Here is a 26,374-nt window from a genome sequence, read left to right as displayed (position 1 = left end):
TTTTTAAGCAATTCTTTTCAATATGGCGCCTGCCACGGTTTGGGTTCAAAAGATGAGTGGTGTTTCTCACTTTTTAAAGTCTATGCACACAGAAAGATATGATACAAGGGACACAAGATGATTTTTTTGATTAGTCAATGTACAAGAATTCAAAGTTTACAAACTTATATTAAAAATATATTTATTCTGTTTTTTTAGTGGCATTCTGTATTACTGCCAGGCAGAGGCTGCAGCACATCTAAGAGCTGTTTGCTAATTATCATTAAATATCAAAAGAAGAAGAAAGCTTTAATGTTAGGGTCTACAGATGTAGCACTATGGTTCTGCAGATGCTGAAAAGCTAACTTATCATCTCTTGAGAAATGTCCTTTTTTACTTGATACTGTTCATAAATGATCACTTAAATGACCTCTTTCATGTACTATTATCAAGTGAAATAGATATTTTCCTGCGTTTAATCCTGGGACACAGTATTAAATCTGTTAGCTTGTTAATGGCAGTTCCCATTATGTGTTAGACTCAAACAATCAAACTCAAATCTCTATCTGCAAGAAATTTGAAATGCACATCACTTACAATAGCCAATAGAATTCATGCCCCCTGATGATCTAAATAACAAATCAGTATATCTTGCACCAGCATCATTTGTCATGGAATAACAAATGTTAACTGTCCTTTTTGTCAGCATTTAGAAAGCTCCTGGCCTATTTTTACCCAAAAGTTTGGATCTGAATTTTACATCCAACCTTGTAAGGTGTCTGACCATGATGATATTCCCACCATACCATTTTGTGTCATCAGTAGGTTTGAAGGCTAGCCGAGTTAGTCTTAAAACTGGGAACATACTGTAGTGGTTTTTATTACCTTCCACATCCTCACCTGCATTCATCTTCACCCATACCACTCTTTATATACATTGTGGTCTGTGTCGTGGCTCTGCAATTCATGGCTCCATATTGAGATCCTATTTAAAGCTCATAAACAAGTCATTATAAAGACTTGCTTATATGCAATTACAGTTCTGCAGACCCTTTGGCCTAGCAATATGAAGACACAATTAGCACTCATGTTGCCTACTGATGAGAGACATTGAGAGTGGTCTCTTCATATGTGACGCGTCATTAGACATGCAGTATCTGCTGTACATGACGGAACAATATGATGCAAACCTTGGATATTTTACTTTTTAGAGCACACCAAAACTGCTTCTGTGAGCTTTACTGGGTATGTAACACCACCATAAACACTTCACTGTGATGTGAGTGTATACTTGTTTTAATGGGGTTTCCCCTGTGAACATGATACCTAAATTCAGACACAGCTGAAACATTGATGTTCAGAGCCCCAGGGCTAAAATGAACTGTAGGTTCATGACTGACAAGTCCAGCCCTCCTCCTCTCATTCCCCCAGATTATTGTATATGTCGCCTTCAAGCACACATCAAGCACAGAGTACATAGTAGACCAGACATGGCAGCTTAATTATAGTTTGCCTGGAGCTCTTGAAACCAACCAGCACTCCCCTACTGGAGTAATACCTGCCCTCAGGTTTACTGTGTGCCAATTAGATTGTGCTGTCTTGATTAACACAACCTTATTTATCTTGCTTGTAAGAACAATATCAACTGAATGAAATATTAATTATGTTTAAATTAGATGTTGAAAATGCTTCAGAATTAGCTTGTGATGCAAAATGAGCCCCAAGGCACTCTATTTCCCATTGCAAACTTGTGTAGTCAAATTCTAACAGAGTGAGATTGATCACAAGTGTCCCTGTTGGCTCTGGACATTTTGCCCCTTTTGTAGCTGATTTTCTAGCCTTGTAGATGTGCAAGTAGTAAAGCAGACATTGTTTAGGTTTACGCACTGCTTATAGCTTATATGCTTAAAGGCTTTTAGGGATGCACAGATGCATAAATGCAATGATGTTGATCATATTGACAAACATCAACCATAGACTAATAAAGTGGCATGAACACATATGAGAAGCCAGTGTTTATGTTTTGTCCGATCAATTTAATGGTGGCATCAGTATACCTCACTGCTAAATCAAATAAGAGACTACTTTACTGAGCAGATCTTTTTCATGATGAAACATAAAGGAAAATGCTGGTGTAGTTGGGGTGTAGAAGGGAAGAAAACAACATTGGTATCAGCTAAATCACCGTTTCAAACATTGATTTTCACATTCAGTGCAGTTTAGTTAGTTACAAATTCAAAGGGTGTAATAATCACAAAGGTGGAAAAAGTACATAATATTTTACTCAAGTAAAAGTTCAGTCACTCTAAAGATTTACTGATGTAGAAGTACTGCTCTTTAAATCTACTCTAGTAAAAGTTAAAAGTATTTAATTTTAAGTTCTGAGTAGATACTGAAGAGTTGTAGAGTTAAATCTTTCCTTATTGGCAAGAACAGCAAGATAATAGATCTCCAACCAGGTTGTTGAGGTAAAGCCACACCTCAGTGATAATGTTAAAACACCGCAAACTTGCCAGTTTAAGTCAAAGTCGTATACATTTGAATTTAACGCTTAAAAGGAACCCTGCATGATCAGGCAAGTTCATCTTGTTGGATAGGTTTTTGTATCTCTTGTATGTACAGTGCTTAACAAATTTATAAGACCACCCTAACCCTAATCAAAGTAAGGTTTATGCCACAGCTGCCCTAAATTAACAGCATTGGTAATTACCAAAATCATTTTTTATGTTTCTGCAATGGTTAATACACCCATATGTAGAAGGTCTTTAACCCAAATGATGTTTTTAATGCTAATATAGAATTATTATTGCTATCCTTGAATTTTCAAATTTACTGATTTCCAAAAAAACTGAAAAAATAGTAAAGCACATCAATATTTCTTGATTGGTATGTCAAATTATAGTTATTTACTTGCATTCCTGTACAGAAAAATTAGTTTCAGTGGTTGAATGTTATGCTTGATTCATTTCTGACTTCTCAGAGAAGCCCAGTGAGCTGACTCAAATTTGGGTGAATTCAGTTTGAAATTCCTCATTCCTGTTCAAAATGGTAAACCGTGGAGAGCTCACTGAAAATGAAAGAGTCTGCCTTAAAGCACTTCATGATGCTGGATGGTCTCTGAGACAAATATGACAGGTGGTCTAATAAATTTGTTAAGCACTTTATATTGAACTAAAAAACTCACCAGATAACTGCATTTTGAGTAATTTGAGCTTATAAAGTCACCAGGAAGCTGCCAGGTTTTGGGCCACGTGGGCGCTGTGATTTCACAGTTTTGCAGCACCCCTCGCCATTCCTCAGTTCCAGACTGGCAGCCAGTGTTAGGGCTGCATCTCAGAGAGGCTGCACGTCTCATGCACGGAGAATTTTAATATTTGAGGTCTCTTCTATTTTTTTACTAGCACCATGAGCAGTTATCTGTCCATCTAGACAGTAAAATGTAAAATACAGAGCCATATTAACCTTCTTGTAGCAAATATTTACATCCACTTGGGTAGAATTTGTTTGAAATCTGTTTTTTGATGAACCAGATGAAAGCCATGAGCTAAAATGAGTCTGTTTAATAAAGTTGTTCCCTAAATGTCTACTCTTTATGAAGCTCTCTGTTTCCACATAGTACAAAAGCACTTCCGGTTCGCGCTTTTCAAAGTAAAAGCCCATTTTAGCAAGTCTTTGGAAGAACTCCCTTTGTATCAGAGGTGTCAAGTAACAAAGTACAACTACTTTGTTACCTTACTTAAGTAGAAATTTTGCATATCTATACTTTACTGGAGTAATTATTTTCCAGCTGACTTTTTTCTTCTACTCCTTACATTTTCACACAATTATCTGTACTTTCTACTCCTTACATTTTAAAAACAGCCTTGTTACTCCTATTTCATTTCAGCTTGTTTTCATTCCGGCTTGGTATCATTCAAAAAAACACAAATAAAAAACCCCAAAAACTATCCAGATAAATCACGCAATCCAGATAGAGTGAATTAAATTGGGGTTGGATGAGAAGTATAAACATAATACCATTCTGACACCCTATTGGTTTGTACGCGGTCCATCGCACCTTCGGACATGACACAAATCATGTCACACTCCAGCAAGGAAATATCAGATGTATGTAGCCTAGTACGAAGATGTCCATGGCAGAGACTCAAGAGAACTGGAGTGAAATGTCCCAACCAAGCACCAGTGAGGAGATTGGTAGTACACACAGATGGTTCTTGAATGTATTTGCATTGTACTAAAATGTGTTCATTTTCAGTGGGCATAAATATGGCTGAAACAGTTGCATCCCAAACTTTTCAACATTAACATTTTGATATAACATAACCTTTATTTTGGCCTTTAGAAAAATGTTTTTTTGGGGAGGTGGGGTAGTGCACTATGGTAGAATGGAATGGAATGTACTAGTATAATGGAATGGAAAGTATAATGGAATGGTAGAATAGAATGGAATGGTAGAATGGAATGGAAAGTATAATGGAATGGAAAGTATAATGGAATGGAATGGTGGAATGACATGGAATGGTAGAATGCAATGGATTAGAATGGTAGAATGGAATGGAATGTATAATAAAATGGAATGGTAGAATAGAATGGAATGGTAGAATGGAATGGAAAGTATAATGGAATGGAATGGTGGAATGACATGGAATGCTAGAATGCAATGGGAAGTATAATGGAATGGAATGGTAGAATAGAATGGAAAGTATAATGGAATGGAATGGTAGAATGCAATAGAATGGAATGGTAGAATGGAATGGAAAGTATAATGGAATGGAATGGTGGAATTGAATGGAATGGTGGAATGGAATGATAGAATTGTTAGAATGGTAGAATAGTTTTGAAACCAGTACTTTTATACTTTTACTTGAGTAAAAAGCTTGAGTTGATACTTCAACTTATACAGAAGTCTTTTTAAACCTTACTGGCTATACTTCTACCTGAGTAAAGAATGTGAATACTTTTGACACCTCTGCTTTGTACCAGGGTTTTTCCTGCATAGAGAATTTGGTGGTGGCCGCCACCGCGAAATTCCTTACCGCCACCAGCTCACGGTTCAGTTTTTTCAATCGGATATTCCACCAAGCGTTTTCCTGTTTTCCTGCATTTCCTGTGCAACCACCAGTAGTGGCAGTGGCGCTGTGTCGAAATTAGCACCGACCGACCTGTCAAAGCATCTTTGATTGTGTATGCGCGACCCGTGGTGACCTTTTACCTTTAAACGCGAGTTCCATTTGCTGGAGGTGCTCGCTAGGTAGATGGATGTGTTTCACCGGTTATCGCCAAAATGTCCTTAAGTTACAGTTCTGCGCCTCAGGAAACAATCATGTGGACTTTATATAAAGGAAGGATAACTTTCGAAATGTCTGCCTGTGTACGCTTTGGAGAAAAGCGTTTAAGAACTATGGCAGCTCTTTAAACCTCATCTGTTGAGACGGTGGAGCTAAAGTTTAGCTAAGATGCTAACGCCAAATGTAGCACAACAGACCCAAACATAAACACTTTTCTGAGTTAAAACTTGGAGAAGTCTTCAGTTATCACAACAGCCCCTTTATTCACGGGGCTTACAACTGTAGCGCGTTGTTAGGAGTGATTGATTTGGTGACATAATCAATACATGTGAGCCCACTGATATGATATTAAACAGAGTGGACTTCGGCGGCCCAACGGTATGATGGGGAACTCTGCTCAGATATAAATTATTTTGAGTCTTTATCTCATAATTTCCACTTTTTATCTCATAATTTCCATTTTTCAAGTCATAATTTCAACTCATATTTTTTACTTTATTGCTCATTATTTGGATTTTTATCTCATAATTTGGACCAACTTTTTTCCATTTTTTTAAAAAAATTGCCCAATTTCCACATTTTTCTTTTTTTAAGCGGCGGAAATGTGTTTTCACAAAACAGACAATTACAACTGGCTTTCAAAGTGTTGGAAGTCCTTTGGTTATGTAAATACTCATACAAACAGAGTAGGAAAAGGTAACTAATGAAGATGTTTTAGTTTCATAATTCTACGTTTTGGCTGCAAATTTGTGTACTGCTGTTATACAATTATGGCTCCATTTAAATAGTGTAACATGAGCTTCCCAAATCAGTCCACCTCATTGGTAGGCTTTGTCAAGCAGGACTCAAGCTTCTGTATGTTCAGTTGAAATGTAACAGGAGCTTCTAAAACCAAGCTGCAATGTGTTTTGGGCTCTTCTATCTCAGCAGGCCAGTCTGTGGCCTAGTTTCCCTAGTTACCCTGTCTCATGAGACAAGGCAAGTCACTGTGAGAAGAAAAAAAGAGGGAAATGGAAAGAGGGAGAGAGGAGAGAAAATGAGAGAAAGACACAATCTGTGTCAGCCATTGAATCTCATTTGTAATGTTTGTGAAACCAGCTGGAAATGCTTATCTTGTGAGAGGAGGGGGAATGAGACTTGGGGCTTTGTCAAAGGGAAATGCTCGTCGGACCGTGGGGAAGGCTGGACCGCTGAGTCGCAAACATGCATCAAACACGCTCACATTCTCACACGGGGTTGTGTGTATGTTTGTTGTGCTTGCAGGACGAGGTGATAAAAGAGAGTGCAAGGTTGGGCACGGCCATGTTGACTTTAAGCTTCTGTTTCCCTTACAAGTCCCAGTCCCATAACATTTCATTTTCTAGAGACTCCTGTGCCATGCAAAGGCTCTGACTTGAAGACGGTGTTGTTATTTGGCACCATAAAACATCTCTTCAGAGGGCTGTTCCACTCTCAAGTATTTATTGGCCTATCAAACACGGAGTGATATCTTGGTGAAAAGGGTCCCTGTTTTCAGATGCTCACCCCAAACTGAGAGGCTCATGCTGGGGACAGGACGAGTTTATGAGACTGGCCTTTTTTGGAGGGGATTGTCCATTGTTTGGGAGAGTTGACAACGAGCTGGAAGTGCTCAAGGGCCATGTTTGTGTGTCAAAGGGGCTTAGCTGACGTCTGTTAGTGAAGTCGATTCTTGATGCTCATTTTGCTAAGCCCTAACTCTGACGCTGTCAGGAGTGTGTATCCATGCTGCATGCTGTGACTTGAGTGGTTTACAAAAGCAGCAGACGTCGTCATTCTTCCACTGTTATTACCGGGAACTCACACAGGACTGCTGCATACTGGGAGTTGTTTTCATGTGTTCAACAACAGATGTTGTTTCAGATTGTGGAACATTTTATGTGTCTCCTGCAGAAGTCTTAAACATGCAACAAGAGCTTTTTTCCTTCAGCAAGACGGCTGCTGCACTCCTCTGTCTGCTGTCAGGGTGAAATCACATGCTATTGTGGGCAAACATGACTCCATGGAATTCTGTCTAACAGCTGGACTTCTAAAAATCTCACCTACTTTTCTTTCCAAAGATTTTTGGAAGGTCTAACTGCGTGTGTGAGTGCAAAAAGATGAATTAATCACCCCAGCTTTACCTTGAAATTCTCCCTGCCTGCTCCATAGTAAATTATGTGCAAGTCTGGCAGAGCTGATGTGAGAGCACAGTGTGAAAATAGAGCTCAAGCTCAAATAGAGCGTGTTCACCAGAATGTCATAATCATCCAAGGTAGACTTTCCACAAGCTACATTACTTGGACAAAAGTATTGGGCTACATGCCCATTACTCTAACATTGATTGTACTGACAGTGTATTCAAATACATGTTAATAAGGAGTTCACCACCTTTCTGCAGCTATAACAGCCCTCACTCTTCTTGGAAGGCTTTCCACAAGACTTAGGAGTGTTTCTGTGGGAATTTGTGCCCATTCATTCTGTAGAGCATTAATGAAGTCAGGCACTGATGTTGGACGAGAAGGACTGGCTTGCAATCTCTGTTCCAATTTATCCCAGAGGTGCTAGATAAGGCGGAGGTCAGGGCTCTGTGTGGGCCCGTCAAGTTCTTACACACTCATCAGACCATGTCTTTATAGTCCTTGCTGTGTGCACTGGGGAACAGTCATGTTGGAAAAGAAAAGGGACTTCCCATACTGTTGCCTCAAAATTGGAAGCATAGCATTGGCCAAAATGTCTTTGTACGCTGGAGATAAAGGGACTAGCCCAAACCCTGACAAACAGCCCCGTACCGATATCCCTCCTCCGCTTAACTTCACAGTTGACACAATGCAGTCAGGTAATAAGTGTACCTCTGCTACAATGTCTTTTAGCAGACGGTTTAGCCCAAAGCACAGACATCTAGGAAAGGTGTTCATCATGTTAAGGACCCTGCCCAAGAGCCCACACTGGACACTCCAGTCAGAGTTTAGCAGTCAGGATTCAACAGGTCATGAGAGCAAGGAAAAAAGGGACTGGAGAGTTTCTTGAAATTAATTAACCTGAGACCATAAAACTGTAATGTTTGTCCAAATACTTTTGTCCAAATACTGTAGCTCAAACTTTGACTAACGAGAGACTGACATCAAGCTTTGAAATAGTTTACAATATCTGTAATATTTCATGAGTTGGAGTGCTTATGCTTGGGCTATTTGTATGTGTACTGGTGCAACCCTATTGGCTCACATGAGAAAATCTATCATGTGAATGTAATACGTTAATCACAATGGATTGTAGGACATGCAGTTCACAAAATTATAGTCCTGTATCTTCTCGTCAAACCATTTTTTTCTCATAGTCACTAATTTTCAGGTGGTTGGTTGACTTGGCTCCATGATTAAAGTTTTTAGTATTAGGACTTTATAAAATGTTATTTCAGGGTTTGAAAGGGAAAACTTTTCCTGTGGAAGGACAGACGCTGAAACAGCGAGCCATCATTATTGAGCTGTATTCACCATGAATGAGCAGGCGTTGTAGATATTTGACCAGATTTGCATAATGAAAATGTCTCGTTATGTTTTATGTTCTGTCAGCTCTTTTATTGATACTGGACAATGTCGAACAACACATTGCACTGATACAAAGGAAAAATTGGTATTATTGTGTCAGACTCCATTGCTTCATTGCTGTTTCATTTCCTGCCTCCAGAGACCCCCTCCTCTTCAGCTCAACAGGAGAGTCTCCTGCTGCAGGTGCATGTGTGAACAGTTAAGTCAGGGAGATTTCAGGGGGAGCCTGCCTGAACGTTTCAGGAGTGCACGTATGAAAATGACTCTAGAAGTGGCAATGCTCTGTGAAAGGATAGCGCATGTGCATCATGTTTGGCTCTGTTTTTTTGTCTTTGCATGGGAAAATGACCCAAAGTGAACTTTCTCAACATCACTGAGCGTTGTTGTCTAGCTTGATGTGTGTGTTCTTGTGGAAGAAGAATGGCTGTAAGGCAGAGGAGGAAGAATGAGAGCAATGGGATGAAAATTGAGTTAGAATTATTCTTGCTCCCAGCTTTCTTTCTGATATTACTTGATAGTCAAGGAAATTGACTAAAACGTTATTAGAATGAAACCCGCATGATGAGCATGACAAGATTCTTTCTTTACCAAAGCACTGAGCGATGATTCAGTCAAAGTATCTGATCTGCTTTATAATATATGCAGTAGAAAGAACAATAATCATACTAAAATAGTACTAGAAATCAACGCTGTCAATGTTATTTATGACCGTGATCTTTATCCCTTTAGTGACCAACCTATGACAATAAAGCACAAGATGGCTCAAATTTAGGCACCAAACACTTTCAATTTTAATATTTGAGTCCGAAATAAATGTGACGTCCAGATCACTGATCTTGACTTTGCTTATGATGCGTTGATCTTTGTAGAGACTCTAGATGTCCTTGCGGGGGCTCTTAACTTGCTGAGTAAGGAGCCTGAAGCATTTGGAATGCTTGTCTCCAGGGCCAAAACAAAGATCTGGGCCTTTGGGGATGCCTTGGCTGCTGCGATTGAACCTGTGCCTGGTGAGGGTGTAGAAGTTGTAGAGCAGTTCAGCTACTTTGGCAACATAATCCATTGATCTGCTGACCGTGAGGCTGGTCCTCCTGGTCTTACTATAATCTTGTGAGGCCTGGACGGTGATGGATGGCCAGAAGCACCTAATGGACTCCTATGTAAGAACTTCTCTTCAGCGCATCACTGGGTAACATTGGCTAGACCATGTGATGTCTAATGTTAACGTACTCAGGAGAGCGACGATGGGAAGGGCCAATTGCCTGATTCGGGAATGGCGCCAGGTGCTTTTATGGGCACCTGGCGCGCCTTCCTGGGCCTGATGCAGCTCAGTGCATACTGAGGTGCCCAGGACCCCGGGGGCTGCTCCAGATGGCAGGAGCGACTGCGTGCGTTGTGGGAGGGTACCTGGAGGGATGGGGCATGGGCCTGGAGGAAGGCCATCAGGAGGCCAAAGCGGTGCAGGACCAAGGATGATGTGGCAAAGTGCTGAACCTGACCTGACCTGAAACATCAACTAAAATACAGAAAAATTCCAACTCAAGATTTGAATTCAGACTTCCACTGAGGGAACTGAAACTTGAATTGGACTTGCATGTAGGGGCTTGTAAAACAGCTCCATATACAACATGCTTGGTTGCACACTAGCACCGTAGAAATGTCTTGCAAATTTCATTAGATTGTCCCTGAAGCCATTCTGATCCGCCAGTTCATGGACCTCTCAGCAGGTGGCTTTCTCTGTCATATGGAGCTGTAGTCTCACAAGGCAAGACAAGATGTAAAAAGGACTACATGGCAATGAAGCAACAAAACTAAATGCTATGATGTCAATTTTTGCCTTTTTATCAACTAATTAATCCATTACCAACATTATATCCTGTTTTGTGGGCTGGAACCAATCCCAGGTGTCATAGGCCTTGTCCACACAGAGACAACAACCATATATGTCCATTTTGTTTTGAAAAAGTTTTCCGTAAACACAGGGCCATTTCAGGAAATGTCCGTGTAAGCATGCCACCACTGAAAACGACTGAAAATGCTGTTGTATATATGCCAAGCCTGTAAGTGGTGCTGTAAAGCCGCCACGGAAATGCACCAAAAGAGAGAGGAAGATTACAGAAAACTGCCACAAACTTTCTACTGGTTGCCCTTGTGGTTGTTCTCCGTGGTGAATTTAAGAACATCTGGGCTATGCTGTTCTCAGTGGTGGTAAAGGAGCATCAGATTTTGTTGTAAAAGCCATAATAAGCTCAGTAGCTCCTGCAGCAGAAACACAACCCTCTAATCCGCCATAGCTGTTTTTGGTTTGATTCGCGCATGCTGCTTTAGTGGGCTATCCTATGTGTGATGTAATCATTTTAAGAAAGATGCAGCTGTCCATACGGAGACGAAACGGTAAGCGTTTACAGATTCGTTCACTCTGGGACCTGGTTTTAGGAAAGTAGCATTCACGGCCTCCCAAAACGCCATTTCTGTGTGGATGAAACACTGACACGACAAAAAGCTTATGCGTATACTCCTGAATTCATCTCCGTGTGGACAGTGCCATAGTTTGAGGGTCATTTGTGCCTGTGATGCAGATGCTGGAAAATCCATTAGAAATCGTGTTTAATATGAGGTGTGGCTTTTAAAAAATGAGACTAATGCTGTCATACAGTTTTTATGAACATAAACATTTTTCAGTGTCTTTGACAGTAATTTTTCCACATAGGGCCAGGCAGGTTTGGATGGCCTTTTATCCTTTAATAAATGAAATAATCACATAGAAACTGCATTTTGTAATTTATTTGGTTATCTTTGTCTAACATTAAAATTTGTTCGACAAATAGTTTTCCACAGCACTGTATGTCAGTATATCCTGTCTGCTGAAATCTGATCTGAGATCTGAAATCTGAAATCTCTCGAGAACTTTTCTTTTATGAACAAGTACAAAGACACCAACAAGGGCACACATACAGGACAGGAAGTACCTGCTTATACACGCTTTCCTTCTGACCCTCACTTCCTGTGCTCATCATAAAGGCACAGAAGGCTGATTGCTCCATTTCACAACAGAAGTGATCACAGTTACGGAAAATCGTGGCGTGGGCCTGGTGTGTGGCTTATAAAGGCCACCATTCTGGCAGCAAATACAAAACCTGTCTCTGTAGAGTTTCTTTTTCCAAAGACCCCCGGCCAAAGCTTATGAATGGAATTGTCAGACAGTTTGTTTCACTCTTGTGGCTCTTTTTGTTGGCCTTACTGTGACACAGCTTTGAATAATTTGTCAGGCCTTATTGTCACTGGTTAATAACCGGCCTTATTAGACGAGTGAGTGAATTTAGGGCAGTCGGGGCTCCGTGTGGAAAGACTCTGCTCTCATGCAAAGACAGTCTTTTCCAGCTTTACTTTGTGAAGTCAGAACATTTGTGCTTTCATGGTCTGGAAGTATTGTGTGTGTCTGTTTTATAGGTTACTTCAAATTTAGAAGTTTAGGCGGGGTTCACTGCATTTAGTGGCTAGGCCCACATTCTCTGCCCAACCAAGCTCTCGGCTCTTTTGCCTTCTTCATTTGAAAGCTGAAGGACTGGCTCCTGGCTTTCCTCCGAAACTGTAAGTTGTTTTTTCTCTTCAGTTACTAACTCTTTCTTCTACGGTTGTTGAAATTGTATTGATTCTAGAATCTATTTCTCTATGAAGAAAAATTAAGCTGTAAACTTGACATGAATATTTATAGCTGTTTCATTTAAATTAATCCGAAGTCCAGGGTCTTTTCTTTTTCTCCGAGCATGACTTTTGTGTTTTTAAGCCCTTCCTCCTACTTTGGTAAAGCACATGTGCATTTTCCTTTTTTGAGAGTCCAATCTTAGCCTTGTTCTTTCCTTTACACTCATTAAAGTGAGTTATGGTTCAGCCTTCTCATTGTTTCCTAATCCCTCGATACCCGTTTTAGTCCCCAACACCTTCCTGTTTCCAAAGGTAGGTGTGGTTATTAACAGCTGACTGTTAGAAGTCAGAAGATCGTACAGATCATGCTTTTCCACGTGGGCTTTTGTCTTGCCTTTTCAGCCAAAATTCAGCCTTCAGTTTGGTCTCAGAGCCTCATTGTTCAGACATGCCTGCTGTGCCAGAATGTCTAAGAGCAATCACAAGATAATGTTTGACTTTTATCTTGATTTCTGTGCTGCTAAAATCCCCACACAGAAGATAAACTGGAGGTTTGTTGATGCTTGAAAATATGTGAATAAGTCAGTGTGGCTGCTGTAAAGAATGTCTCATGCCTTGTTCTGTCCTATCATGATTATTTCACAAGTAGGAGGATTATTTCCTAACTGACATCTGAGTGAGTCACTTTTAATCCCTCCTATATGTGTCAGCATGTCTGGTTCATTACACTTCTGATTAGGTGTGGGCACTTTCCACATTTTGTTTATGAAATTTCAGCAACTTTAACTCCCTCTGTGAGAACAAAACTAGATCCTAGTGTTAATGATCAGTGAATGAAGTTTTAGACCCTGCATGCACATACAGCATGAGGACATTACATTCTGGCTTTCCTACAATGCAGTAATAATTTCAACTATTAGAATATTTGAAATAATTGTCTGTAATTTCCATTAAGGTTTAAGTAATTTACTTGAAATACTGGAGGAATTTGCTATTCAAATTTTCAGGAATTTTCATTGATATCTTGGGAAATTTATATTGGAATTTTTAAGTATTTTTATGGAAATTTTGGGAAATATTTGTGTCCTTTGAGAGTTTCATTGGAAGTTTTTTCGCTGTGGAATGTTTGGTTTTTTTCGTGGGATTTTTTATGTATATTTGGGGGATTTTTTGACATTTTCATACAATTTGGGGGAATTTAATCTAAGTTATGGGGGGGATTTGCTTTAATTTTTTTTGGCTTTTTCATTGAAACTTGGGAAATATATTTGTTGATTTGGGGAATTTGATTGCAGTTGGGGGAAGACGATGCCCTTTGACATTTCCTTATTTTTTGGGAAATTTATGGGAATTTATCAGGAGGTTTGGGTCATTTTCATTGTACAATTTAGAAATTTGCTTGGAAGCTTTAGGGGGGATTGCCTTTGAGATTATGGGGATTTTTTTTTATTTTCAGGAGTTATTAGAATGCTTGAACTTAAGAGTATGTTTTATTTATCACAGAAATTTAGGTAGCTTCTTTGAAATTTTAGAGAATTTGTGTTGCTATTTGACATATTTCTTTGGCCAAATGTAATTTCTGTTCAAAGACAAGGCTGAGCATTTAAACCTATCAGCTCCTACTGGAAGAAACTAAAAATGTATTTCAAACCGCTCAGGTCTCAGGAGGTGAAGGTTTTATGTTGAGGTTTTACACTACAATATCTACATTAATTTCAAAATGATGACTTGTATGTAAACATATTTACCTACAACCCAAATTCCAAAAAACATTGTAGTTATTTGTAAAATGCAAGTAAAAACTGAATGCAATGATCTGCAAATCTCAATAGAGCATAGGCATATCATATGTTGAAACTTAGACATTTTACTATTTCATAAAAAGTATTAGCTCATTTTAGATTTGTTAACGATCACAAACCATGCTGAAGCAGACCGGGAGAGTGCAAAAACATGAAAAGCTTCATCATGAAAAGCTTTCAGAGGGGCTCTTTGTGAATGTTTATTAAAGAAATTTCCAGTTCTGACAAAACTGTCACCATGACTACGTCCAAACTAACACTCCGCCCCCCCCAAAGCTTTTATAATCACATGCTGAAGCATGTTGGCAGTAGAGCGAAAACATATTTTTCATCATGAGCTTTTGATCTTAATTTAATACAGAAACATAATGAAGTTCTGGTGAAACTGTGGCTGTACTTAAGCTAAATCAAAGCTAATCATTGCACTGGCAATTACAAATGGCCTTCAGTACAACTACTATCCACCCATAGCTATTGCCTCATCCTCCTTAAATGACACTGATGTCCAGCGTTCGGTTTGGATCAGATGTTTTTGATTGTAACTTTTCAACATGGATTTGCCTGATGCCAGAGATGGAGTCTGGTAAATCCATCTACTTTGCGAGGTTAGGGATTAATAACACTGTGTGTCATGTCCAGGTTCAGAGTTCAGAATAAAAAAGTTCAGAATAAGAAAAGTTCAGAGTTAAAGGTGCTGCAGTAGCACTTACAGATTTGATTTACTGGCACTTGATTTTTACACGTGTTCAACTCCAGCTCTTTTTTAACTGAGGATATATGTCAGGGATTTGGGTCCATCCACAGTATAATTAACTCTACACTTGCTCATATTTCCCTAACCAAAAATGTAACTCCCCTGAAGTTGCTGTGAAGTTGAGCTGTTTGAACTGAGAGCACTTTGAGCGCAACAACAAAAGCAGCTGATGCAAAGGGCATTGTACACCTGAAGTGCTTAAACACTGAACTGTATTGGTTTTGTATTGAAATGGGCAGTGCCAGTGCAAAATTGGATTAATGAACAAAGGCCCTTAAAATAAAGTGTTACACTTTTGTTCCACATTGAAGGCTCTGCACTCAGGACTAGATCTACTTGAGCTGTGAGTCAGCTCATTTGTGCTTACTTTGGTTGTTGCATGAGTGTGTCCCATCCCTCACTTAGAGGGAAAATATATTATGCAAAATGAATGATCAGGTTTCATTACAGGAATATAGAAGGTTCTGGATGTTTCTTCATTCATCTTGAGGGTTAGCAGTTCAGACTGTTCTAATTTACTGAGTGTTGAGTGAAAGAGTCTATTTTGGGTGAGTGTGTGGGGGGGTGGCATTAGATTTAAGCATGATATTTTGGGCATGGGAAGTCCTGGGATGATCATTGGTTGTGTTGTTAACTGTGGTTGCCATCACATACCCATCTGCTTCTGGGGTTTGGATCCCTTCTCAGAGTCCACATCTTCCTGCCTGGCTCCTATCTTATGCCTCAGCTCAGCACGGATTTGCTTCTGCGGTAAATTATGTGGCCTTGAGGCATGATGGGAGGACGATACTCTGGCATACCGTTGAGGTCAGAGGAGTTTATAGAGCACACACACATATGCAGAGCCACATAGTAGAAAGGGAGTAAGCTCCTCATACATTTGCAATCAGCTTTTGCAGATAAGGCCTTGCTGGTAATTAGCTCACCAGATATATAGATGCTGTTTGTTTACTGCAATTGTATTTGTATGAACAAACAGTACATTGACCCATTGAAGCAATTTGGGGTTCAGCGTTCTGTCCAAGGACGCTTCAGCATGTGACTGCAGGAAGTAGGGATCAACTCCTGATGAACTGGTATAGAGACATGCAGCCGCCTCAATACATCGCCAAGGATTAATTCAAATTTTGTCTGAGAATTTCGGTTGAGCTGGAGATTTATGACATACTGTAATACATACTTATGGATTACAAATTTGTTCAACACACACAATCGGGCAGGGCAGTATGGACCAAGAACCATAGTTATGTTTTCTAACAAAATGTCAACATATAGTAAACTGTATATTTTATCTCTTTGTCTCCTGAAGAAGCTAAACAGAAGGAAAGGTCCATTGTAACTAGCTGTAAGGGGGGCATGTCACAACATGCTTCCCTCAATGTAGCAACTCTTATGCAGTGTATCGGGTGATATAGTGGAATCAGATCGGGTCTGAAAGACAGTAGATTGGCCCTCCTCTATTAAGTAAGGAGTAGGGGGATAAGTATTTAAAATTTAGTGCATAATTGCCCCACAAAACTACCGGTAATCCACAAAGGCCAGTGCTAACTGACACAGGCACTAAAAGTGGTGCAATTTAACACTAAATGAACCTGGATATTAAACCAGCGCCATTTATTTCTCCCTCTCTTTCCCTGTATTTCTCCCCTTTCCACCTAAGGCTGGCCACACATTACAGGACTTAAGCCTCCCTGGATGATCGTGGGGGCACATCAGGCTTACCACAAATTATCCTCAAGTATATGGTTAAACACGATCTTCACTGAACAAAAGCTGCCTGTAGCTTCCCAGACCTTGAACCATAAATATCAAACATGTTTAGAAGGAACTATTAGCATGTGCAAATCTTCTGAATCAACTGTCGGTGCTATTGGCATAGCGCCAAAACTCTTAGTGGATCAGCCTCTGAGTGTTGTGTGGTATGCGCAAGACAGAGTTGGTAAAATGGTCCATGTTCAAGCTAAGCCTATGCATAATACTCGATGGTGTCCTGATATCCTGAATGTCTTATCCTCTTCATTCAAATGGCTCAGTGCTGTTTCATGCCCTCAGCTTTGCCTGGAAGGCAGCGGCTGCATAGACGACAAGTCCCACCCTCCAACTGCCTTCCAATCAGGTGAAGTCATGATCTTAACCTCTCATCCAATCACCAGTCACAGTTGTATCGTGCCATTTAGCTTGCTGCTTCCCCAGACAACTATGCTAGCTTGCTTGCTAGCCCCTATATTAGGCAAACATTTGTTGATATTAGCTACTTTCAGTAGAATATGAATAATGCCATAATGTCAACGTGCAAACAGAATCAACACAGTATAATCTCCTTAGCAAATTAAGAGAAGAGTATTTATTTGGTAGGCATATGCATGCCTTCTAGGATGCTTTGTAACATTTTATTGAGCCTAGCTGACTTCAAGGCAGCTAAAGACATGGGAACATGATAATCTTTGAGCGCTTTCCTTCCAGGTGACACATGTATACGAGCTCCCTGCTAGGCAGCCTCTTAGCCCCTTTCAGACAGCCATGACCAATGAGACATTCAGGATGTCAGGACACCTTGGCTTCAGTTGATCCACTTCTCTGTGTGTGCCCTTTTTCCGGCATGTTTTCTGTTTTTGTCAGGAGCTGCTTTTGTAAATGAACGACAAAAAGAGCTCTTTGCTGTATTTGCAAGTCCTTGTTACGCTACAGAAGTCACAAAGACACTTGGAGACATTGCTGACTGTGGCTGTGCAAGCCAGTTTTTTACTTTTATGACTTTAGAACCCAGCAGTACCCAGGGGAGCACATTTCCATAGCAATAAATGCCAAGCTAATCGCTGTGGTGACATCCTGCTGTGCACAGAACAAGTTTGTCAGTGTAGTGTGACAGTCACAGCTTCGGGATGCCAGTAGCTGTGTTTGCATGGGAGTGAACATACTGCGATGGCTCCTTGCCAGCAGGCGCTGAGCCCCCTCAGCAGCAACAAGGCCTTCATAACCCCTGGCTTTGTTGTGGAACCGTTTTTGTTTCAAGCTGCTGCCCTTCGTGTGTCAACTTCAGGGTCTTTCACTCGACCTCATTCATCCCAGCTCTGCTCTGGGGGCTCTTGGCAGGTACAGAGGGTTGGAGTGACAGTGTAAGATCAGTCACAAAGATGGAGCTTGCAGGAATAAGGCGCAGAAATGGCTCACCAGGGAAACGGCTGCCTTTATTTGATCTGAATGCTACAGAAGAGGCAAAGTCAATCGTTTCAGTGTTCACGGCTGCTTCAAGCTAAGTGGATTTGTATTTGCGCTGTGTCCGGGCCACTTAGCTGGAATGCCTTGGCTGGGCGACAAAATCACGCTCCACTGCAAATCACTTGATAATGGCTATTTTAGCTGAAAATTGAGAACAGGCAAATGTGTTCTTTGATGTGCTTGGTAGGTAAGGAACCATGTGAAAACCATGAATGATTTTTAGAGATGCTGTCGTTATCTAGCAACAAAAACAGACAGAGGACGTATCTATGCTGCTTCCCTCTGTACTCCATATGAATGCCTTATGAAAGAACAGCAAGCAGGAACATAATGTTCAATATAGAAGGTTTAAACAGATGTTTTGGTACATCAGGTAAATTTTATGCAAAAATTGCTCCTAAAAGCTCAGAATTTGATGTTTAAATGCATGGCTCAACTGCAGTGCAGGAGGCAGGTTGACATTCCAGTGGTGGAGCTGGATGTTTAAAAGGCAGCCGCCTTTATTAAGATGTGAAAAGATACACAATTCAAAGGTGGGGCAAGTTTCACATCTATTTTATGTTGTAGGATAAAACGTTAAACTCTCTTGAGCTTGTGTTCACCACAGACCTTATTTCAGGTATTTAACCGAAAACTAATTCAAAAATCCAAAAAGTTTATGACAACAACAAACTCAAAAACAAACATGGCGACTGTGGAGGAGGTATTGATAATGTACCTCTTGCATAGAGACAAAAACGGAGGCAGCGTTTCTAACCAACTCGCACAACTTTTCTAAAAAGTTCCACCATTGTTATTTCTTCTTCGTGTTTCACTAGAGCTACGTATCTGGTAGTGACAGCAACACTGCCCCCACGGTTTCCGGTGTTACTACTCCATTAGGTGGCTATAGCATGCAGTATTGCACAAAGCATCATGTATAAATTTACATTTTAAGATTTTTTTTTTTTTGCTCATTACTTACATTTGAGCACAAATCTCACTTAATAGTGATTGTTTGATTTAAGATTGAGCTAATTTAACCCTCTGAGCTGTAAGCTATTTTTTAAAACTGTGCATTTTTAGCAATCTTTTTATTTTCTGGCATGCTACATTCTGCGACTTTAATCTCATACAATATCAAGTTTGATGTGTGCAGACTGTGTGACAACTCCCACTAAGTGGCTTAATCCCAGGCTACGACGTACGCCGGTATGCAAGAAAAAAACGTTATCAATGTGCATTGTCTGTCTATGCCACTAGCACTGTTGTAAATAATGAGTCAAAGCAACGAAAACTGGGATCAAGATTTCCCATCTTTTGTGTGGGACAGCTGGGTATCGCATGGTGTATACCAGGCTTTAGAAAGCTTGGAAAACATCAACCATGTGATGCACACACTCTTAACATCCTTTTCTTTGGGATAGTATTGCACCAGAATTTCCTGGTACTCGGTACCACTCATTGGTCAAATATGGGTCTGGTTCAAGCCACCTTAGGTATTCAACAGGCTGGGATAATTTAACCGTTTTACAAGGAAATTCCACCAGCTGGCAGTGTGAACAAGCAAGGCCGACATTTCCAACAGTGAAGTAGATGGCTGTCAGCTGGCTCATTTCGTCCATTCAGTTTTATATGGCGCGAGCCTCAGCTATGAAAGGGAGCACCTCCGTTACTGACTACAACAATAAAAACTGTAAATTCACTGTAAATGGCTAAGAGCAACCCTTCCGGGTACTTTGCCCAAACGATGCTGGCCCCTCCCCTTTCTGGGGAAAACATTCCAGTCCCAGTCAATGGGAAAGATCAGGTCAATGTTAACTTTTTTGAACACACAAAACTGGTCTAAATTATTTCACTATCTTTATGAACCTTGAGGACCATGAAAAACAAAACTGGCCAACCAATACCAATGAATGTCCTCCCACACGAGAGCACTCACTATAATTGTTTTAAAAGATGCTGGCTGAGTAATGTAGACATAGGATTTCTTGTTGTTTACATTATCACATTGTATTGAGAGAGTTTTAATAATTGTCAAACCTGATCCGTATCAATGAAGGGGCATGAGTATTAAAACACTATAAGCCTGACATGTTTCATTGAATTGTATTACAGTCTGGAAGTGTACCAGATGAACTGGTACCTCAGTGTAATTTGCCCTTCAAAGGCTGTAGCATAATGTTATGTAACAAGTTATCCACAAGAGTATTTCCATATCCAGAGCCCTCTTTTGTAAATCTCCCTATCAGCAGTTGAGAAATCCCACCTGCTCTTAATGTCTCTAATGAAAAAATCCTGGCCTGTGGATCTCTTACCTGGGTTATCTATGTTTCGTTAGATTAGAAATGACGGCAACATCACTTGCCTTCTCTTGACGGATGAATGGACTCTCTCAATCTTATCAGGCCTCACAGAGCTCAGGCGTTGCTTCAGCCAAGGGTAAAGAGCAGTAGGTCAGTGTGCTGACAACAGAGGGATGATGGCAGCTCCCACCCTGGGGTATCAATCACTGACAGATTTATGAGCGAGTGAGTCATTGAGCATTCATGACGGTGGAGCATGTTATCATCAAGTGATTGGGAGTACAAACACATGTGTTTGCCATTAAAATCAATTTGGCATCTGTTGTTTTAGAGAATGAAGGTCATGCAAGTAATTGATTGGTCAGTTAGAGGAACAGCATTGACAATGAAGGTAGTATTTACCATTTAACAAGCAAAATTGCTTTCATTTTCCAGGTATTGGCTTTTTTCATTGTTGTTTGGGATTTTTGCGTGAGAGATGCGTGCAATTAACTGGCTTAACACTAGGTCCATTAATCTTCGGCACCAGACTTACGAGTCAGTTAACCTAATTCTTAATACTTTAATCATTTTAAGGCAATAGTACCATTGAAATGCTCTGTCCAAATGGTAACACGACTACCTGCTACTAGAAGCTACTCTAGCTCCAGTTAATGGCTGCTGCTCTGCTGCCATAATGTTCTTTTACCCAACAGTAAACAAAAGTGAAGTGATAGCACAGATAGGAACAGTCTGGTTTAGCTCTATCTGGTGCTAGAAGATGAGGATAGACTTATTCGCAGGCTGTGTCAGGCTTAGAGATGGAACAGTTACCAGCATTAATGATTAACAGGGATAAAATACCCTCAGTAATTTTCCCATTCATATTTTAATTATCATTGAAATCGTTGGTGAGAAACACTCTTTACTACCCTTCAATACCATGGTTAATAATGTCCAGACAGCACGCTATGTGGGTTTTACTGAGGGGCAGTGTAGGGGGGGGCTTCATACCCGAGTCTGCTTTGGGCCTCACCCATCACCATTGCGAGTCAAATTAAACCAGAACTTTTGACTGTCAGCTTAAGAAGTAACAAAATCAGACTGTGAGAGCATGCATTCACTGGCCCAGAAAGTTCATGAAAAAGTGCTTCCAAACTCAGGGTTAGGGTCAGCCCTGCATTAACCCTGATGTAGCCAGATTTACACATGCTATAGTTCTTCTTAACCTTGCAAAGCAGATAGATTCGCCCGTTTCCGTGTTTCTTACTGGCAAATCCATCTCGCAAAGCTCCTGTCTGAACCATTTGGGCCCGGTTAGAAAGTGACAGGACCAATCAGCTTCAAGGGGCAGTACTTTCAGGCGCGACGGAGTCATGACGTAAGCAAGCAGCAACAAGAGGCTGGTGCAATTATGGCAGAAGAGATTAGATGGATGGTGTAGATGGATGCTGCTAAAGTGCCAGTTTTATCAGAACTTGACCACATTTCTTTTTTAAAAGAAGAACAAAGAACAGGATTGAGTTGTTTCATTTAAAAAATGACAAAGTCATGTACTGAAATGTCTACAGTTGCCATGGTTTGCATTATGCAGTTCTCGGTAGCGTTGCACCTCGGCGCTCAAAGAAAAAAGGTTGGGATCCACTGATTTCGGGGACTTGGTTTGCTTTCCTGTGAGTTCATATTTTTCAATGTCTGTATGTTTTTTTTTCTTATTTTCTGGTCAGGTTGCATATAACTAAAGCACTGAGTGACGTCAGGCAGCACAGGAATTTGGATGTTAAAGAAAGACAGGAAAGAGGATCAAGGGCTGCTGGTGTTAGCCATATTCTGCTAACTAACTTCACATCATTGCACTGCCACCATGACCCCCTTAAATAAAGAGTACTCATTTCTGCTTGTTCCCTCTGTGTTATCTAATCTAGACTAAATGCATTTATGAATTTGGTTTAAACACATGAAATTATTCACCTTTGAACATCACTGCTTTTTTTTGCCTTTTTTGATTAGAGACAGGAAACATGCAGATAGAGCACAAGGGGGGACATGCATTAAGCTGCACCAGGATCAGGATTTTCTGTTGGCTGTATAACCAGCCAGTAAAATGAACCACTGTGTTTTAACTTGGCTTCTCTTCTCTTGGCAGGTCTATCTCATCAATGTCACCTACTCTGACAACACCTCCCACATCATCTACAGAAGATACAGCAAATTCTTTGACCTCCAGGTAATCTTCAGTCACTCATCTTCTCTATGCTTGCTCAATGCAGGGTTTGTGTTTGTAGAGAAATCCGTATTTTCTCCGCTGATGATGTATTTGAACGTGTCAACCCTGTGAACTTGCTGCATTGTTTGCTATAGATTAATGTGTAAGCCCCACAGTTGTTCACTTCTGCCGTGTTCTCCACACCTTGTCCCCTCGATGAATCAATGTGTGTGTTAGTAATTGGTCAGGGAGCAGGGGATAGATGGTTTGTATCCATTTGCAGCGTAGAGATGCAGCGATGTATGCATCTTTATCTCTCTGCTCTGTCTGTATCTCGCCCCTACTTCTTTGGGCCCCTCTCTTTCTTCACTCTCATCTCATCTCTCTCTTACCCTCAAAATGTCAGGGAGCTGACAGGCCTGCTTTATAGTACAAGTAAGAAACCCACAGGGACATTATTTTCATGTACCACATTTTATAGTGGGTCGCTGTTACAATTTCTGGTGCAGCCTTCTCAGATTGGTTGATTGCTTAGATAGAGTTGTAAATGAAGGAGGTCCTCATCAGTTTTTTAAGAGCCTGACCAAGATATAATCCTGAAAAATGATGGGTTTCTGATATGATGGCTCGTTTTAGTGATTTTTTTCTGGCTTGAAAAGAAATGTTTTGCATGGACAGGCAACACAAGCAAACCTAGCTATGTTTACATGGGCTCAGATATAAGAATAAAAGCATGCATCATGTTAACATGTGAACCTGATCTTATATGGCCATTTCATACTGAAATTTCATTCTAAAAGAGAGAGGGTGGTTTATTTTGAATGTTCAATGTCCATTTAAACAATTGTTCCCAGTGTCTCTTTGTAGTATGGGTTAACCTGTTCTCACTGAGCATGACTGCCTGTCTTTGTCTGAAGGTCCTCCAACCAGACCTGCTCTGTTTTCCCTGTTGATCAACTGCTTGAAATGTTTGCATCACTGAACTTTCTGTTTAATTTGAGAAAACTGCAGTGTTGTCTGGATGGGAGCATCTGTTCCAAAACCTCTGTAGACATTTCAGCATTGCTGGCACCTTTCCAGATGTATAAGCCCACGCCAGAGAGTACTGTAACTCCATATCATCACAGGTGCAGGCCTTCAGACTGTGTTAATAATTAGCTGAATAGTCCCTCTCCTCTTTGGTCTGCAGCACACAATATCCATCGTTTTGAAAAAGAATTTCAAATTTTGATTTATCTGACCACAGAACAGTTTTCCATTTTGCCTCAGTCCATTTTAAATGAGCTTTGGCCCAGAGAAGACCACAACGTTTTTGGATTCTGTTCACATATGACTTCTTTAACTTAGCTTTAACTTGCATTTGTGGATGGTATGGTGAACTGTCACAGACAGTAATGTGTGGAAGTGTTCCTGAGCCCATGCAGTGTTTTCCAGCACAAAAGCATGCCTGTTTTAAACTCAGTGCCACCTGAGGGCCCATACTGACTTTTGGTCTTGTCCCTTACACACAGAGATGTCTCTAGATCCTTTGAATGCACTCTATAATATACTGTAGATTGTGGGAAATTCAAATTAGTCATGGGGGTCTGGAGCCTATTCCAGCGTCATTGGGCGAGAGACAGGGTACACCCTGGACTGGTTGCCAGTCAATCGCAGATCTGACATATAGAGACAGACAATCAGGCACCCACACACCTACAGGTAATTTAGAGTCATCATTAAACCTAATGAGCATGTGAGCATAAGGAGAGAACCCACACCAGCACAAAGAGAACATGCAAACTCAGCACAGAAAGGCCCTGATTTAGAAGTGAACTAGGAACCTTCATGCTGTCAAGTAACAGCAGCCACCGTTCAGCCCACATTAAGGAACACTTTTATGAAATTGGTCCACAATTTTAAGACCCAGTTTTTTTTTGTAGATTGGTGAACGTCTGCCAATCTTTACTTCTGAGAGACTCTACCTCTCTAAAATGCCACTTTAATACCCAACTATATTACTGACCTCCTGCAAATGAATGTAGTAGGTGGCTGAATGCCCCTTTAGCTTTTCTGTATTAGTGTCACTTACTTTTTTTGACAGGATGTTATTATAACTTTTTGTGTCCTGTGTTTTTACATTGACCATGTGCCTAATTGTGCACTGCCTTGGTCTCCTTTGTAGTATTTAAATGTGCTTTATAAACAATTTGGGGCTGTCAGATGTTAAAATTTGTAACAATCTCAGAAATCCTACAGTTAATTGAAAATGATTGTCTTTTTGTTGCATTTTCAAATTCCCAATTTGCATGATAACAGTTTCTGTTTTATTTTTGATTTTTTTTATAGATTTGAATAAAGGGTAATTGACTTCCTGTTAGGATGTAAACCTGCTTTTATTTAGAAAAAAAACTGTTGGGTAGAACAAAGATTATGACGTGACCTCAACCTTGGAAAAAAGAACTTGATTTGGATTGATGAGGAAATAAGGGGACAGTAAAAAGTTAAATGCTTTATAATGCAAAGTTCAGATGACTTTTGACTTATCCACTGAGCTATCTGTGAGTTTGTGAAGTGAAATGAGACATTTAGGAGCAGTGGTGGACTTATTTTACATCACTGTGGCTACAGGGAGACTTAAGGGAGTGTTAAAGAAAGGAACAATAAAGCATATAATGCAATATTGAAAGCAAAAAGAAAAATCATGCTCTAATTATGGACCTAGATCACATCATGTTTAATACAGTAATGCTGAAAACCTTGACAAATGTGGATTAGGGCCCACAAGCCTTAATACCAGCATTGATAAGCTTAAACATCATTGATTGCCTGGGATTGAAAATACCACCAGGATCTTTATGGAACTGGGTTTGGATCCCTGTCCCTACCGACAGTGATTTAACTGTGATAGGAGTGTTTTGGCTAAAGAATATTGGATAATGCATCAGTAACGCTCTGGTTTTCTTGGCTCAGATACTTTTCTCTCATTCTGAAGTGTCAAGCTCTCTCCTCAGGACCCTGTTTATTTTGGACTTGGCCATGAGCTCCAGTGAAAACCCTGCATTGTGTCTCTCAGATTCCAAATTGAGCGAATGTTTGTGTACGTTTGTGCCTCTCAGCTTGCTGCAAGCCGATCCCATATGTATATTGGACTAGAGGTCTCAGGGTCGGCAGTAAATATGAAGGGGCTGCAGTGAGAGAGTTACAGGGGGCACATCTCAATAGAGCCTGTGTGCTTGTCCTGCAGGAAATGATGTTTCAATCAGCAGAGGAAAGGTCCTTTCTGAAAGCTCCCATTGATAACGAGAGGGGCAGTATGAGGTGGAGAAAAGGACCCCCCTCTGACTGATTACTTCCAACTTGGCATAAAAGACAGGGGTAGCATAATAAACAAGGACAAGGTGCTTGGATATTCATCCTCTGGAAAAGTCTGAGATGCAGGCAGAAGAAGTGAATGCATGGCTTCCTCGTGTACTCAGCTCCTTGCATACACAAGCCTGGTCTTCAAATTGCCTGGGAGGAAACTAATGAATCTTAATGGTTCATGGATGGCTTGGCACAAAAGCACTCCCAGTCAGCGGCTGCAAGATTGATTTTGTTAGCTTTGTCAAATGGCAAGGGGCAAAGGTCACCTAACTTGGATTGCACTTTATTGAGTTGTCAAAGAAAGCAGCCCTCACATGGGCAAAGTTTGGC

General features: G+C 40.5%; 1 protein-coding gene across 4 annotated transcripts in view; it reads left to right on the top strand.

Annotated features, from left to right (window-relative positions):
• sh3pxd2aa (SH3 and PX domains 2Aa) overlaps positions 1–26,374 on the top strand; it is a 227,897-nt gene that overhangs the window by 3,269 nt on the left and 198,254 nt on the right. For all 4 annotated transcript variants that reach the window (XM_041786334.1, XM_041786333.1, XM_041786332.1 and 1 more), the window contains exon 2: positions 22,640–22,720. In XM_041786334.1, coding sequence (XP_041642268.1) covers positions 22,640–22,720 — 81 coding nt within the window. The remainder of the gene's footprint in view (positions 1–22,639; positions 22,721–26,374) is intronic.

This window comes from Cheilinus undulatus, linkage group 4, assembly GCF_018320785.1.
Source record: "Cheilinus undulatus linkage group 4, ASM1832078v1, whole genome shotgun sequence".
In the NCBI taxonomy this organism is placed as follows: Eukaryota; Metazoa; Chordata; class Actinopteri; order Labriformes; family Labridae; genus Cheilinus; species Cheilinus undulatus.
The sequence above is the reverse complement of the archived record's forward strand: the minus strand, read 5'-3'. Positions and strand labels throughout refer to the sequence as shown.